Source organism: Epargyreus clarus, unplaced genomic scaffold (assembly GCF_041222505.1).
Source record: "Epargyreus clarus isolate Ecla_fem2 unplaced genomic scaffold, WU_Ecla_fem_2.2 ptg000027l, whole genome shotgun sequence".
Classification (NCBI taxonomy): domain Eukaryota; kingdom Metazoa; phylum Arthropoda; class Insecta; order Lepidoptera; family Hesperiidae; genus Epargyreus; species Epargyreus clarus.
Genome location: NW_027332234.1, coordinates 2,902,219 through 2,917,675, shown reverse-complemented (window position 1 = coordinate 2,917,675; position 15,457 = coordinate 2,902,219). Strand labels below are relative to the sequence as shown.

General features: G+C 34.6%; 2 protein-coding genes across 3 annotated transcripts; both read right to left on the bottom strand.

The window, feature by feature from the left end:
* Nucleotides 1-3,241: 3,241 nt before the first annotated feature.
* On the bottom strand, nucleotides 3,242-8,673 carry LOC140753811 (uncharacterized). 2 transcript variants are annotated; one of them, XM_073088601.1, is made up of 7 exons: nucleotides 8,475-8,673; nucleotides 7,240-7,594; nucleotides 7,068-7,121; nucleotides 6,124-6,457; nucleotides 5,352-5,614; nucleotides 4,719-4,911; nucleotides 3,242-4,446 (listed from the first exon to the last, which is right to left on the bottom strand). In XM_073088601.1, the coding sequence occupies exons 1-7, from the start codon at nucleotides 8,517-8,519 to the stop codon at nucleotides 3,492-3,494; spliced, it is 2,199 nt and encodes a 732-aa protein (XP_072944702.1). In that variant the 5' UTR covers nucleotides 8,520-8,673; the 3' UTR covers nucleotides 3,242-3,491. The 2 variants fall into 2 exon arrangements, with proteins under 2 accessions (XP_072944702.1, XP_072944703.1); XM_073088602.1 differs by lacking the exon at nucleotides 7,068-7,121.
* A 1,574-nt stretch (nucleotides 8,674-10,247) lies between these two features.
* Nucleotides 10,248-15,312, bottom strand: cpb (F-actin-capping protein subunit beta). The gene is made up of 6 exons (XM_073089067.1): nucleotides 15,157-15,312; nucleotides 14,652-15,036; nucleotides 13,762-13,961; nucleotides 13,143-13,254; nucleotides 11,955-12,094; nucleotides 10,248-11,434 (listed from the first exon to the last, which is right to left on the bottom strand). The coding sequence occupies exons 1-5, from the start codon at nucleotides 15,157-15,159 to the stop codon at nucleotides 11,964-11,966; spliced, it is 831 nt and encodes a 276-aa protein (XP_072945168.1). The 5' UTR covers nucleotides 15,160-15,312; the 3' UTR covers nucleotides 10,248-11,434; nucleotides 11,955-11,963.
* Nucleotides 15,313-15,457: the final 145 nt, after the last annotated feature.

Genomic DNA, 15,457 nt, shown 5'->3' with positions numbered 1-15,457 from the left:
GAGTAAAATTGCCCAAAAACTTCAGTATTTTCTATAACAGTGCTATATGTTGCACGATTGGATTACACTGTGGAGTGTCTAGAAATATTCTTGCAGCTATTTATCGCAGTAATAAAACTGTAACATTAGGAGCACCATAGAGAGGCCGCTGTAACAGCAAGTGTTGCCTTCGGGGGCTAGCTAGGGTACTTTCACTTGTATGTCAGTGGACTTATCAATATAATTAACATCAAATTGTCAAAGACGATATGATATACGAAATTAATGTAAGAATGTAAGGTAAGGCCCTATAGGAGAGATATTTTTTTATGCATTCAAAATTCTTACATCGCAAGTTGTAGATTTAAATTTTAGGCTGTTCGTAGAAACAGGATAGGGTTTTTTTATGTTATCTGCAAAACATTGTACATTTTTTTTCTAAATTGCATAATCGTTATTGTTGGTGAAGTTTTTATACTTGCAGCTTGTAATCAGGTTTTTTTATAAAACACGTCTGAGGTATTTGTGAAAGCATCGGGAGGTGTATAATAAATACTTTAGTGAACAGAGACTAATTTTTCTTTTTAAGGATTAGCTTGTTCCCTGTTGTGACTATCTATATAGATACTGCTTGGAGGATGCGCACCCTTATATTAAGATAACTATTACTTGTAGCGCATAAAATGTGAAATAAATAACATGTACCATTTAAGATTTAATTATTGGTGCACCTACACATATTAGGAATTGACAATCTCTTTAGCACATGGTCGGAGGGATGTTTAAGATAATATTTTGTATTGCTCCTAGGCAACGATGCCTTGTGTGTAACTGAACGGTTATAAGTCTGGTTAAAGCCTGTGATCGATATGATAATTGGAAGCAGCCATGTGCATAAGAGATATAATCAAAAATGTTATTCAATTTAGGCTGGTTTAATTTAGATAATTTAAATTATTTTTACGAAAGGGCAGTTAATGGGATAATAATTGTAAACTCCTGTATATACGTAAGTTTCGAATAGTGACGGATATTAGTAGTACTTGTATGTGTCATTTGAAGTAACCCTCACCTTGCAATTAATGTGAATTGTCGTAATAATTTTGTCAATGTTTAAGTACCGAATTAAATAGCAAAGCCAACAAATGAATGTGAACCAGTATAAGTATTTATCAGTCTGTCTTATTAAATCTGTACAAAACGAACCATCTAGATTTTGTGATTCAACTCCTTGTTATCTTTTTGTTTGATGGTTTATTTCCCCTGATCAGATTCAATTCATTTCATCCCGATATAGTGTCTGTGTGCAGTGGCGTAGCTACCAAGGGGCTAAGCGGGGCAATGCCCCGGGGCCCTCAAACTCAGGGGGCCCTCGAACTAGAAACCTCGATCGAACTGAACTTTTGTAAATTTCTCCCATTTTCAAAATAAATATGACAGGTTGCAACCCCACTTTTATCGTGACAACTCAGTTGAGAGAAATTCAAATTTATGTTGTTACTGTTTAATATTTTTATTACCTGCCCTGCAGTGCACAAAAAAGCTTAGCATTTTTAAAGTATTTGTATATTTCATATTTTTGTTTGATAAAACCTGATCCATTTACATAACAGTGGGGCCCCATTCTTTAATTTGCCCCAGGGCCCTTGGTTACCTAGCTACGCCACTGTCTGTGTGTATGTATGTTTCAACATATCTATAACGAAGAATAACGCTAAAACTATCATTTTCATTAGCAAACAAAAATGGCGTCAAACATTTTTAGTTTTAATAGTATCTATTACCTATTATTATCAAATTAAGTTAATTTACTTAATAATAATTTGTCTAGATTACCTAAATATTAATGAATCCTCACATAAAGTGAACTGCGTTATATAAGATCACAATGAAACAGTATAAAATATTTCCTTTATAGCCTTTATGTGAAATATAATTATTATTATATATGTTTATAAAATATGCATATGTAAGTATAATAATTCGGCTAAAGATTTTATTCATTCAGCAAGACCACTCCTAGAAGTATTAGACTGCAGATTATAGGAATAATTTCTGAAACAATAATTCCTCTGGGCGCTGAAGATGTAACAAACAACCTTTTGGTAATAAACGTATAATTCAGAGTTTTGTTTGTTTGAGCATAATTGTTACAAGTGATCGTTTTATCAAGAATTTGAAAAATCTTAAGTTTGTTACTGGTCTTCCAGTGGCAATTTAAATGACGTCTGTAATCCATACGACTTAATTCTATCCAGGAAACTACTACACAAAATTAACTTATGAAGAACCATTTTTAGGACTGCCTGCGATTTTGTTGCGTGAATTTTTGTATATAATATAGAAGTAAAAGACGAACATGTAGTTCACCTGATGGTCAAGTGGCTACTGCCGCCCATGTACATCTGTAATCAACCCCAAGATTAGATTACCTACTACTACCTGAGGTCACCTGCAGATACTTCGCTACTCCTGAGAAGTAAGCTGGAATGCCACTGAAAAGCATGTGTCCCTTACCACACCATTGCAAACTGGAACAATAACGTATACCTGATATAGTTGGATTAGGAATTCGTACTATAATTATATGTAGCCTGAATAACTCATTCACACATAACGGCTAGCGAAATACAACATATAGAGCTACTAAAAAATCCCCGCAAAGTACATATTATGTTGTCATGTGTTGAATTTGCCATTACAAAGTATCAGGCGTCGTATCCGTATCTAATTGCGAAGGACCACTTCAAGAATAGTTATAAAAAAATGAATGCCGAGTATACATGTAGGTTTTACAACACTGAAATGCTAAATTAATAAACCAGTTATTAACACTAAACCACATCAATATCGTCACATAAATATCGTTTCACACTAAAATATTTTTCAGTGGTACGAGAACTCGAAACTGATAAAGCATTCACGGAGAGTTTTACTTTTACCTCCGCGCACGGACAGGGGTAGGAGTTTCAAACCTGCATCTTTTGCGATAACGTAACCGCGAACATTGCGGAAGCATCCACACACTACGAAAAGTATATATAATGGCAACGAACATTTTTATATTTTTACGAGTGTTGTCATAGTTCCTCTCCGTGAGTTCTAAGCCTACGATGGAATGATTGTAGAAACGAAATAACATACTTTCTTATTTAGGGGTAAGATAAAAATTCACTTATTCACTATTTAGTTTCAATACGTACGATAATTTATTCCGAAATAAAAGTACATACCCATTAGTGTCGCAAAATCAAACAAGATCTTCTATAAATATAAAAATGTTTATTACAAAATTCGAAAAAATATAATTATTATTTAAATTAATTAAAGTATTCGACCATAATTCTGCAAATATTTACATTTTAATTCATTCACACTAGTTTTACTGGCTTTGGCTAATTAGACCGAACAAATCACGCTCAATGCAGATTTATCGTGTTTAAAAACTGCTAATCATGATTTTTTTAGTATAAGTTGCCTCAAACAAAATGTGATGCATGGAGGACGGTCCTTTATTGATCCAATTCATCATCAGAACTATCCGAAATTTCAATAGTAATAGTTGGATGTTCAAAATCCTCAATAACAAGAGTGAAATCGTGTCCCATATTTTCCAATAAACTCGACAATTCTTCTTCTGGCTCTTTTTTTATCGCCGTTGCAATGAAATCATTACTTACATTTTCTGTTAAATTGACATTATTTACATGAACACTAGAATCACATGTTTCATTATTACTTGCGTCCAAACTTTTGTCGTTTCCATGATTATCATTTTGAACAACAGTATCACTAAGCTCTGTATTTGTAATTTCATTACCACCATTAGATAATATTTTATTATCACAGTCTGCTTTATTATGAACAATGTCGGTAGCGGTAGTCGGTAGTTTTTCACTTTCCTTATTAACATTATCCTCCACCCCTGGGGCTGTCTTTTCAATATTATGGTTGTCACACGATTCTTTTGCAACGGAATTGATGACTTCCTTATTTCCTTCATTTTTGTCATTACACTCATCTTGAGTAGCCTTCTGATTGTCAACCTCGCCATGTGATGCATCATCAACACTTTTCTTGCTATCATCACTGATATTGTGATCATCTTTATTTCTATTAGCATTATCATTTGTGATGACTTCCTTATTTATTTCATTTTTGTCATTACACTCGTCTTGAGTAGCCTTCTGATCGTTAACTTCGCCATGTGATGCATCATCAACACTTTTCTTGCTATCATCACTGATATTATGATCATCTTTATTTCTATTAGCATGATCATTTATGTCCTTGGATGTTATATCTTCTCTGTTTTTAAATTTATCATCCCCATCGTGTTTTGTTTCAATTAAACTATTATTATTATTATTATGTACTTCTTGTGTAGTTGTAGGCTCTGCCTTTTTGATTATTGTACCATTTTTTTGTACTTTTGGTTTTGTTGGCAAGGACTCCATCATTGTATACCTGAAACAAATATTGTTTTTAATAATCAGTAAAGATATTTAATTAATCAGATTTTGACCTGTGTATTGTAAAATATGTGTCAGAGAAAATCGTATTTTTCTATAAAATATTTTAAAAGGTACAGCCCGTGTTTGCGCGTCCTTAAAGTAAGCCCAAATTGTATAATGTAGAGAAGGATGAATACTTGTTATCGGTCACGTTACGCGTCTGACACGCTCTTTGTCTGTAGATGTAAATTTACTTATACAATAAATGCATTATTTGTTTATTACCTCTCCAAAATCTCAGATTCTTTTTTTATTGCAATGCGCTTATTCTCCTCCAATCTTGCCAGTAACTCCGGATCATTATCAGCAGGGTCGTCTTGGCAGTGCTCTTCTTTGACTTTCCACAGCAAGTCCTGATATTCACGATTTTGGCGTCGTTTCTGCAGCGCGCGACCACATTGTGTAAAGAGCATAGCCGCTGTAATTTTTTTTTTTTTTTTTTATATTATAGGATTAGCAAACGAGCATGCAGTCCATCTGATGGTAAGTGGCTACTGTCAACTTGACACTGCTGTTATTAGAGTCCATACCGCTTAAGAAGGTGTTTCACTATGGACAAAAAGCGGCGAAGGACGCACTACTAAAAATATATTATTATTATATTACATGTTAATATTTAAATTTCAAAACTAGGTAAAGCAAAGAAAAATTGCTATAGGTACCAGTATTAATTAGGGGAACTTACATATGGAAGTACTGTAAGTATAGTCCGTGCGAAACTGCTTGTCCGCTCTGAATATAGCTCCGCTCTAAATGAGTCGCGACGCCGTAACAAATTGTATGACTATACCTGCTCGCAACAACTTCAGAGTGGAATAACAGTTTGGCGAGGGCTATAGGTACTTAATGAAGTCTTACCTTCTTTCATAATCTGACACTTAGTCCATCCAAGATCATCCTTTTCATTGGCCTCAACGACACAGTTCACCACATCGCAGAAATCTGGGAACGGCGGTTGTCCATCGCTGCCAATGTTGTTGTTGAGAAAAGTCTCTAGAATCCTTGTGGGGCCTGGTGGATGACCAGTAACCACTCTCAGACGTATTTCCTTTCGTTTCACTGGCTGACTTCCCATAAGCTGACAGAGTTCGTTATAGATCACAACTATTGCAGATTTTAACCTACGAAATAAGGTTGTCAGTTTTATAATGTTGGTTGTAACCCTGCTAAGTATGTAGGCGAACAGTGCGCACTCTATAAACAAACTCGCAAAATAAAATTCAGTTACAAATACAGGACACAGGACAAATATAAATTTTATTGTTGGAACTAAATATAATATTTTACTGCCTGTACATCCTGATAAATAAAGAAGGAGAAGGTGGTAGAACCCTTTGTGGTTCCAGTCCAATGGCAGCAGCGCCTACACCTATTTCTGCCAAAACAGCAGATGTCCATCATATAGCAGTTACCCCCATGCCATCTTAGGTATGTAGGTTTCCTCACTATTTTTTCCTTAATTGTTCAACGGAGTGAAAATTAATTACTAATATTATGCACAGTAATGAAAAATCAGAGGTGGTGGCCTGAGATCCGAACCTCTGATCTCAGATAGGCAAGCCGAATTTTAAGTCTTCTACTACCCTTAAAATGATTTTTCAAAAAATAATCCTCAACAGATTTAACTTACCTCTCACTCTTTATATACGGTGAATCCATAGTATCATCATCTACTTCCAATTCATCCAATTTCGCGATTTGTTTCTTATAGTAAGCTAATCTCCTTTCCAATTTTTTTATCCTTTCTTCATTAGTTGTTGGAGGATCGACACTGACACTTGTATGTGGCACTAGAAAATTATCCTCTTCTGTAGTAGTGCTTTCTTGAGTACAATTGTCTGCGGCTATACTTTCATCTAATGTATCAGTTGTATCATCAAAATTCACACTGATTGCTGTCTCCGTTACAGGTGAACTACTATCCAGGTTAATTATGTCTAATTTTGGTTTTTTACAACTTGGTGCTGGAAAAGGCTGTTTTTATTTATTTCAAAATATGATTTCAAAGAAATATGGTATGGGTCATGCACATTACATAGACCAGAGGGTGTTGAAGTTTTGACTGGCTTATTTTTGATGACATGGATGTCACAGACTTGGATGATATTTATTGTCCTTAGTTAGTTTTGCTTTTGATTATTTTGCAAACCTTGTTGGATTAACTCACAACATTATGTAAGCTTAGGAAAGGAGGTTAAGAGTTTTGGTAACTTTCTCTAACATTAAAAATTACTGAAATTCTGCTTAATATGTCTTTTTTAATAATATTTTAAAGCTTGTTTAAAGCATACAGTCCACCTGATGATAAGTGGCTACCACTGCCCATAAACATCTGTAATCCCCACATAAAACTAAGGTCCCCTGCTGACTAAGTCGGAACACCTCTGATAAGTATGCCTCCCCTAACACTTCTTTCATTGGAACAGAGCTGAACTTAAAACTGTTGTAATTATGCAGAAATAGGAGTAGCGATAGTGCCTCTGAAGTCAAACCACTTCTATTCTATTCTACCACATTTTACTTGAGTACTTAAATGAACCCCTACTCTAAACTTATACAACACTAAATACTTACCATTTGTTTCAGTACTATTACATCTCTTTAGGCTTTGTTCTTTACTATTTTTACCTAAACGATGAGACATTATAATTTAGTAAAGTTATTTAAAATCAATAAAATCAAAAGAAAAGTGTATTTTGAAATGTAATAATATACTTAACAAATACTTTTCTATTGCTATCGTTACCTGTTAAATTTGTAGCTAAAGTTATAAAGGGAACCTTTTTCTTCACTTTAGATGCCTTCATAATTTTACATAAATCATTTATATGGTTATATTTGAGCTTAGGTTCAGCATCCAGTAAATTATTTGCACGTCTTATGGCTTTTTGTATCTTTGGAGAATCTTTAACCGACTGTTCCAACTGATAATATTCTTTTAGAAGGTTATTTTTTAGAGTTATTGCCATTATTATTGTATCTTCTAGACTGAGGCATTTTTCAATAAAATCTGCTAATTGTTGGTTTATTTTGTAAACTTCGTAATACAAGTCCGAGTGGCTTTTATTTGGTATATTGGCCTCTACCACACATTCCAATATCTGAAAACATTTGAAATAAAAGATTATTATTAGGCAATCATTATTATATAAAATAAATAATTCGCCAAGTACGAGTCGAACTCGCACATGGAGGCTTCCGTACCACCAAATGTTCATTATATTTTACTTATTTTTATAAATTAACCATCATTAAATATGTTTTATTCTCCTTATTTGTATTTATTATAGTAGCAGTTATCATAGTATATGGATTGTAAAAATTTCAACTGTTTTCCTAGTACCTTTCCAGTATAATTGTAAGAGATATATATAGGTATTATTTATCTGTTTCCTGTATGTATCAATGCTATGATATTTTATGAGCATTTTTTGTGGAAAGTATTAAACCTGGCCAAATTATTATATTTTTTGGTAATTATGCAGTTTGGTTACTTTTGCGAAAATCAATGCAATAATTTTTTTTTTAGCATGTGTGGCTTCAATTAGTCACCATTGATGATATTCCGTCGGGGGAGACTAACATTGCATAATTACCTTTTTTTCACCCTTTTTAGTGTTGACATACAAAAGTCTATATTAATATAATATAAAATTGTATAAACGTGATCATGAATAAAGGTAAGGTCTGGGTTGAACCCACCCGCTCGCAGGGCGCTCCCGCGCCCTGCTCGCTTAGTTTTATATTGTCTTATATGTTCCAACCTAACCTAACCAATTCAATAGGAAATGTTAGTCTCCCCCGACGGAATATCATCAATGGTGACTAATTGAAGCCACACATGCTAAAAAAAAAATTATTGCATTGATTTTCGCAAAAGTAACCAAACTGCATAATTACCTATTTTCTTTCTCCAGAACCAGGATGACTAGTTACGTTCTTAATTAAATATTTTATATAAATGTTATTGAAATTACTTACACAGTCGTCATCATCCGATAAGTCGATAACATCAGTCATTTTCATTAAAAATATGTTATTGCAGTTCACAAGTTTTATTTCAAAATATCAAAAACTCAAAATATGGAATAGTTGAAAACATTTAAACGAAATTTGTTCTATGAACATTCAACAGATTTAAATTTTAACCTATATGGACACTCGTTGACAGTTGATTGAATGTTGACATTTGACTGATTTGACAATAACATTAGCATTTTTTTAAATGGTGTTTTACGGCCTTGGCTTTTTGCCTTTCAGCCTAACTTTATTGTACTTTCTTTATTATAACAGCAAAAGTAGCAAAGATTATTAAATAACCCATAGATATATCATCCTACTAACCTGACAACTTTATTGGTCTCTAGGTCGAACCGGCAGCGTCTCCAGGTGCAGCAGAACCTGGCCTTGCGAGAGATCGTGGGGGCTGGTCGCTACGTCAGCAACGACGTGTTGGAGCGCGACCTAAAAATGCAGTCTGTGGAGGAGTTTGTGGTCCGCCTCGCTCACTCGATGTACGAGCGGGCTGAGGCCGGACCACACTCCCACCTAAAGGGGTTCGCGCCCCTTCACGATCGACCACCTGAGGGGCGGCCGCTCCTGCGGGAGCTTCCGGGGTTGGTTTCTCCCTCCGACCGTCAGAAGGGGGACTGCCAGCTTGGTAACTGACCGAGTCCCGTACCCCCCGCTAAACAGCGGGGTTGGTATAATTTTAACACTGTCTCATTATATTATAATATTATTTAATAATATTATATTATTATGAAAGAATATTAAAAAATCCGGGGAGTATTCACTCCCTTGAGAATTTGCCCGGGCAAAGAGGGTACCCTCGAGACCCGAATAATCCCTACCCACCCCCATATTGCAAACGCAGACGTGGCATATGAGAGGCCGGTGGGTACGAAGTCCCGTCTTGTTTTGTCTTGACAACTTTATTTGTGTGGCGGTTTTAAACATTAATTTGTTGTCAGTTATATGAGTATGTTTTCTATAAGTTTTTAGCTTTTACGTTATATATTTACGATCAATTACGATCTTAAAAACTAAAACTTATGTCACTTGTCAATAAAATACATTATCATTATTAGAGATTCATAATTAAATGTTAAATGTTGATAAATATATTCGTTAATATTTTCTATTTCTCAGATAGATTCGACTATGGACTACTACACATAGGTTACTATACTCTTTGTACTATACTCATTGGATTCGACAACCTAGCAACATTATGATCGCCAGTGGTACCCTTGCTACACCCAAAAAAAATTGTCTTAAATATGAAGTTGAAATACTAAAATAGAAATAGATCTGTGGAAGACTATTTGTATGGTCTACTTACTAATCTATGGGTCCACTACATACTTCAGTACATTTAATTGAAAAAAAGAACAACAGTATAAATATTTAGTTTCAATGTAGCATCTTCGTGTTCGAGGAATATATGTTTTTCATCAGTATACAAAGAATTTTTGAACTAAAGTTGAAGGATCATAAAATAAAAAAATAGATGAAAATTGATTTTATAATTATTACATATTAGTACGAATAGCTAACCATGTTAGAAGTTATGTAGACATACTTGTTTTTGAGCAATAAATCCTGCGATTTTATATTGGAGCAGAGATTTAAGGTTTAAACATGTTAAACTTTCTTATTTTAGTAGTTTTCTACCTTTGGATGAACCACAGGCCTCATATTCTTATAGATTTTTCCCGACTAAACCAAAAAATGAATAATAAAAAACAAAACTCAGATAAATATATCTTTATTTAGAGAGGCCAATTCAAAACTATTGTAGAACAGAGGAAATAAGTAAGACTTCCTTCGTACATACCATTATTGTGAATCAAGTTGTAACATTAAAATTGGCTTGTGCCTTCATAAAATAACTAACATTATCGTATTATACTGAATCTCTTATTGTTACACAGAACCTTAATTTAAAATATAATTTTCTAATTTACAATAAAAAATACTAAGCGATAAAAAATGCAACTGCAAACATTGAGATGGAGTATACTTGGGCTAAATGAGGTTACAAATTCAAGTACACAAATCAAAATACTGGAATAAACATTTCAAATCATACAATCTGTAAGATGCAACAATGGAGTTTCGGATGGAAATTACTTAGTTCAATTTATATTAAATGCAGTGAGATTTTTATACTGGCAGTATTTGTTTAGAATGTAGAGTATTACCATACACATTAATTTATACATTTAGGGAAACAAAATTTTATTATGTCTAAATTTTTTACACTGTGTCCAGGGCAAACATATTAAATATATATGGCTAGAGTGCTTCACATTGACATCATCTCATATTGATTGAGATTTGACATATATTTCACAAAAAATATTACCAACTGGTAATTAGTAATAAGTTGAATGACACATTTCCTCTCTCTGTCTGTTGTTTCTATATAGTTTACTTCAGCAAACATATTGATAATAATTTAGGTCGACATAAATTAAACCATTCAAAAACTATAAAATAAAAATACGGATTTACATTTAGTATAGTTCACGCCAAACTGCTAGTCCGCTCTGAAGCTGTTGCGAGCGGGTGTTGTCATACAATTGTCTATGGCGACGCGATTCATTTCTATATTCAGATCGGACTAGCAGTTTTAAGCGGACTATACCTATTTTCTATAATTATAAATCTCCTCATTGAAGTATTGCCCGAAACTCGATGCACCTTACAATAAAAGTAATTTCTAAGAAAATACGGACTAATTTTAATCCAAGCACCGTGGCGGATGCATGTATCCTTACAATTATTACAACAAACATAATTACGTCTTCTTATCTACATAATTATTTGTATTTATCGCAATATTCACATTTTTTTACTTCTCTGTTTATACTCCATCTTGAATTTGTCTAACATCGTTGTTAATACCCAACTTCCACTCCCAATGTCCACCTCCTCTGAAATAAGAATTTATAAAATGATGTATTATAAAAACTAAAACTCCACTCCTTAAAATTATAAGTCTATAAACTTCCACGATTTAGACTTATTCAACCACATTTGATACGCTTAAGTTCATCAAGCCATTTGTGCTGGAGGGTTTGCCAATGAATGAGACATACATATTATTAACATTACCTTATTATTAACCTCATATACTGTAGTTATGATTTATCGAAAAAATATACACATTTTAAAATTTATTCTACATAGCAAAAATCATATTTCTTATTAAATATGCCAGTGAAGCATAATCTTGTATTAGTGAAAAATGCTGAAGGAGTTATAATACCAATGACAGGACACAGAAAAAGCACCCTATGTGTGTGTGTGTGTGTGTGTGTTCCCGTGAAAGTGTGCGTGTGTAGGTGAGTGTTTGTTTGTGTGTGTGTGTGTGTGTGTGTGTGTGTGTGTGTATGTGTGTGTGTATGTGTGTGTATGTGTGTGTGTGCGTGTGTGTGCGTGTGTGGCAGTCACCTGCGCGTGCTAGTCGGAGCGCGCGACGTGGCGGCGCTGGTTGAGCACGGTGGCGAGGTCGTGCTGCAGCGCCGCCTTCTGGCGCGCCACGTCCGCCGGCACCGCGGACCGCAGCCCGTTCACTATGTCCTTCGTTTTGCCTGCAATTACGTTTTATCAGTTCACTTGTCTAACCCACTTATACCACGCTTTTATTAGCTTAGGTTGTATCTATGTATGTATGTAACTGAATATTTGAACTCGGTTTTACCCACTTTGAACGGTCCGCTTAATTTAAAATTTTGAAAAATGGTCATAAACCGATGCCAATACACAATATTAATAATTTTATCTCATTCTTCTCATCAGATCATCGGGAATCAGGATTACACGATTTTCCTTGTGCGATTTTTTAGTGGTTTTTAGTTTTTAAATAAACTGTTATTTTATTATTATGTTATAATTCACTATGTTACGCTGAAGATATAATTTCATGAACTAACTTGTACATTTCAACTTTTATATAAACCAATCTAATAGTGATGGGAAACTATTAAATATGTAAAATTGTAAAGTTATTGATCTCTTAATATTTATGCTCATGACCCTGAAACATTTTACTGCTATCTACTTTTCTTTTTTATATGGATTGGAAAGCCTAAAGACTTAAAAAGATAGTAAACTTAACTTAAAGATAAAATCTCATAAGGAACATTCATTTCAGTTTGGTTCTCATGTCCGTTTTTACTATATGTCTCTCCCGAGTTTCAATTGACATATATACAACAATATAATATTTAACCACACATGCATGATGTTAAATGTTCACTATCAACAATAGACATTTTTAACCAACTCAATAAAACAGAAGTTTACATTGACAAATTACAACAACTTGAGAACTAAGTTGAAACATTTCATTGAGGTTTATTCTAAATAAACCTAAATGAAATGTTATGTTTTAAATATGAAATGTTATGTTTTAATGTTATGTTTTTATGTGTCTATGTTTTAAACCACAACCCAACTGCGCAAAAAGGGTTGAAAAAAAAAAAATTACCCAAATGATTTATTATACCATATGTGGAATAATCAGTCAAGAACAACATAGATCCTTAACTTTGGTTTTAAATATTGCATCACTTGTTAATCTTGACATATGTTAGCTCATCACAAAAGATTCAGAGGAGATATATGATACCGACATACCAAAGTATATGTCGTTGAGTGTGTTCCTGATCTTGTTCTCCATGTCCTCCACCATGCGGCCGATGTTCGCGATGTGCGGTGTGACATCACTCACTGCTGAGTCCTGTTCTGCCTGTAAAGGAATGATGGAATTAATTATTTTTGATACTATACTGTACTGTACAAAGTGTTTTGAAGATGGTAGAACCCCGTGTGGTTTGACTCTGGAGGTATCACCGGCATACCTATTTCTGTCTGATAACAGTGATAAGCACCGTGTTCTGGTTTGAAGGGTATGGTAAGGAAGACATACTTTTCCGAGGCGTTCCAGTTTTGACCCCGGGGTAATGGCGCATCTCTTGCCGACTTCAGGTAGGAAACGAATCTGGAGTTGATTTAGATGAGATTCCTACCTGAGGTCGCCCACAAATGCGACATTACCCATAAGGACTATACTGGAATGCACCAGATTAGTATGACATTCTTCTAACCAGAACATAGTATTTAGCATTGCTGTTTTAAGAGTGCATTACGTGCATTAAGCAGAAATAGGTGTAGCAGTGGTGCTGCCAGTCACTAAGGGTTATACCAAATTCAAAATTCCACATATGCCCAGCGAGGGAAAAGAGGTAAATTTTACCTGTCTGGTTAGGCTGCCACCCAGATTCATGGTCCCACTGCCTTCCTTATTCGTCTGAAGCCAGAGCATTGCAGTGGACGTTAGCTTGTAGTGTGCGTTGCGTCCAGAACTCTTCTCCACAACTTCCACCACATGGATGGAATCCCAGCATCCTTTGATCTTCTGGGATCCGTCACCCGCCTTCTTTATCAATATGACACCTGTAATCGTTATAAAGATAAATTAAAATACAGATAATTTCATCACATTTTTTTTTAAAGATGATCAATAAGTTGAATTTTTTTACTTCCAGATTCAATACAGGAATGAGTTATCCAATATAACATGATCTCTCCACTCTTCCCACTCATATTAATCCACAAAATAAGGCCACACTTATTACTTGGGGGTATAACCTCAGAAAAGTATACCAGCTTAAAGTGTGGATGTTTGTTTTGGACAAAAAATGTCATAATGTTGTAAAGCAGTATAATTATTGTATTATTTTTGAGCAAGCTATCTTATTGTTAAACCCTATTGTTTCATAGCACAATATCTGCCAATTGTGACTGAATTAGAAATGTCTTAACATCAAAAGAAAAGTTCATATAAGGATAGGGCTTAATACACTTGAATAGTTTCCTAACTTAATATTAACTTTATTACATTTCAAAAACATCTTTAAAAAAAAATATTAGGCATCTAATATTTTATTTATTAATTTCAAGACTTTCTCGATTGCAGGTCAAAACAACTATTTATTATTCGCAAGTTTCCCATCTTTATCTATTAAGTACAATAACCCTTCCTTGGCAGTCGGGTAAAAAGGCTTGTAAAGTGTCAATTTTTGTGGTAAGTGATTGAATACAGTGAATTTCACATAGGAAAGTGTTGATAAGAAAATATCACACCTGCAAACCCATGATCCATATCCCACAAATACACAGAACTGACGCCTCCTTCGAAGTACATCTCTCTGTACTGGTCGAAGGCGTGGTTCGCGTCGATCTCGAGTTTCCTCAACCTCTCGGACGGCATAGAGCCGTCCTCCAGTGGCGGGTCGTACGTATTTGACCACGGCGACCTGTACGAGTCACCGTCGCGGTTGTAATCGCATAATAAGTAGTCTTTCCCGTTGCTCCGGTCCTGCGCGATCTTCAACGGCTGGTCCACAGACGACAGAAGGTCCTCACACAAACTCGGGACTAGGTCAATCAAATCTGTTAGGTTTTTCTCGATTTGCTGCGGAGGCAACCTCCTCATCAGGTCCAGCGCGCAGTCCATCTGCTGTTCTGTCTGCAATTTTATCCGCAATCGTAAATAACATCCTAATTATTGAGAGTATTAGTCATCATAACAAATAAGTGTATCGGGATACAGTTATATAGTAACGAGTTTATAAGTCATACACTTTACCATGGTGTAACTGATGTTCCTTAGTTCTAAGAATACGATAAGGCGGCTATTATGCACAAAAAATACAATCTACTTCGGTTGGATAGTAAAATTGGTAAAACTATAAAATCGTCAGTGCAGTAATCAGTTGACATAAGACTGACAGTTCGGAAATGAGATTACTGACCCAATTTAGGTTAGGTTGTTTCGGTTAAGACTCCATATTACAAATTATATATTATTTCATACATTTAATGGGTATTAAGCTGTAAAAATATGCCTTTTAATATGTTAGCGCAGTTTTCGAAGACCAACATAAGAG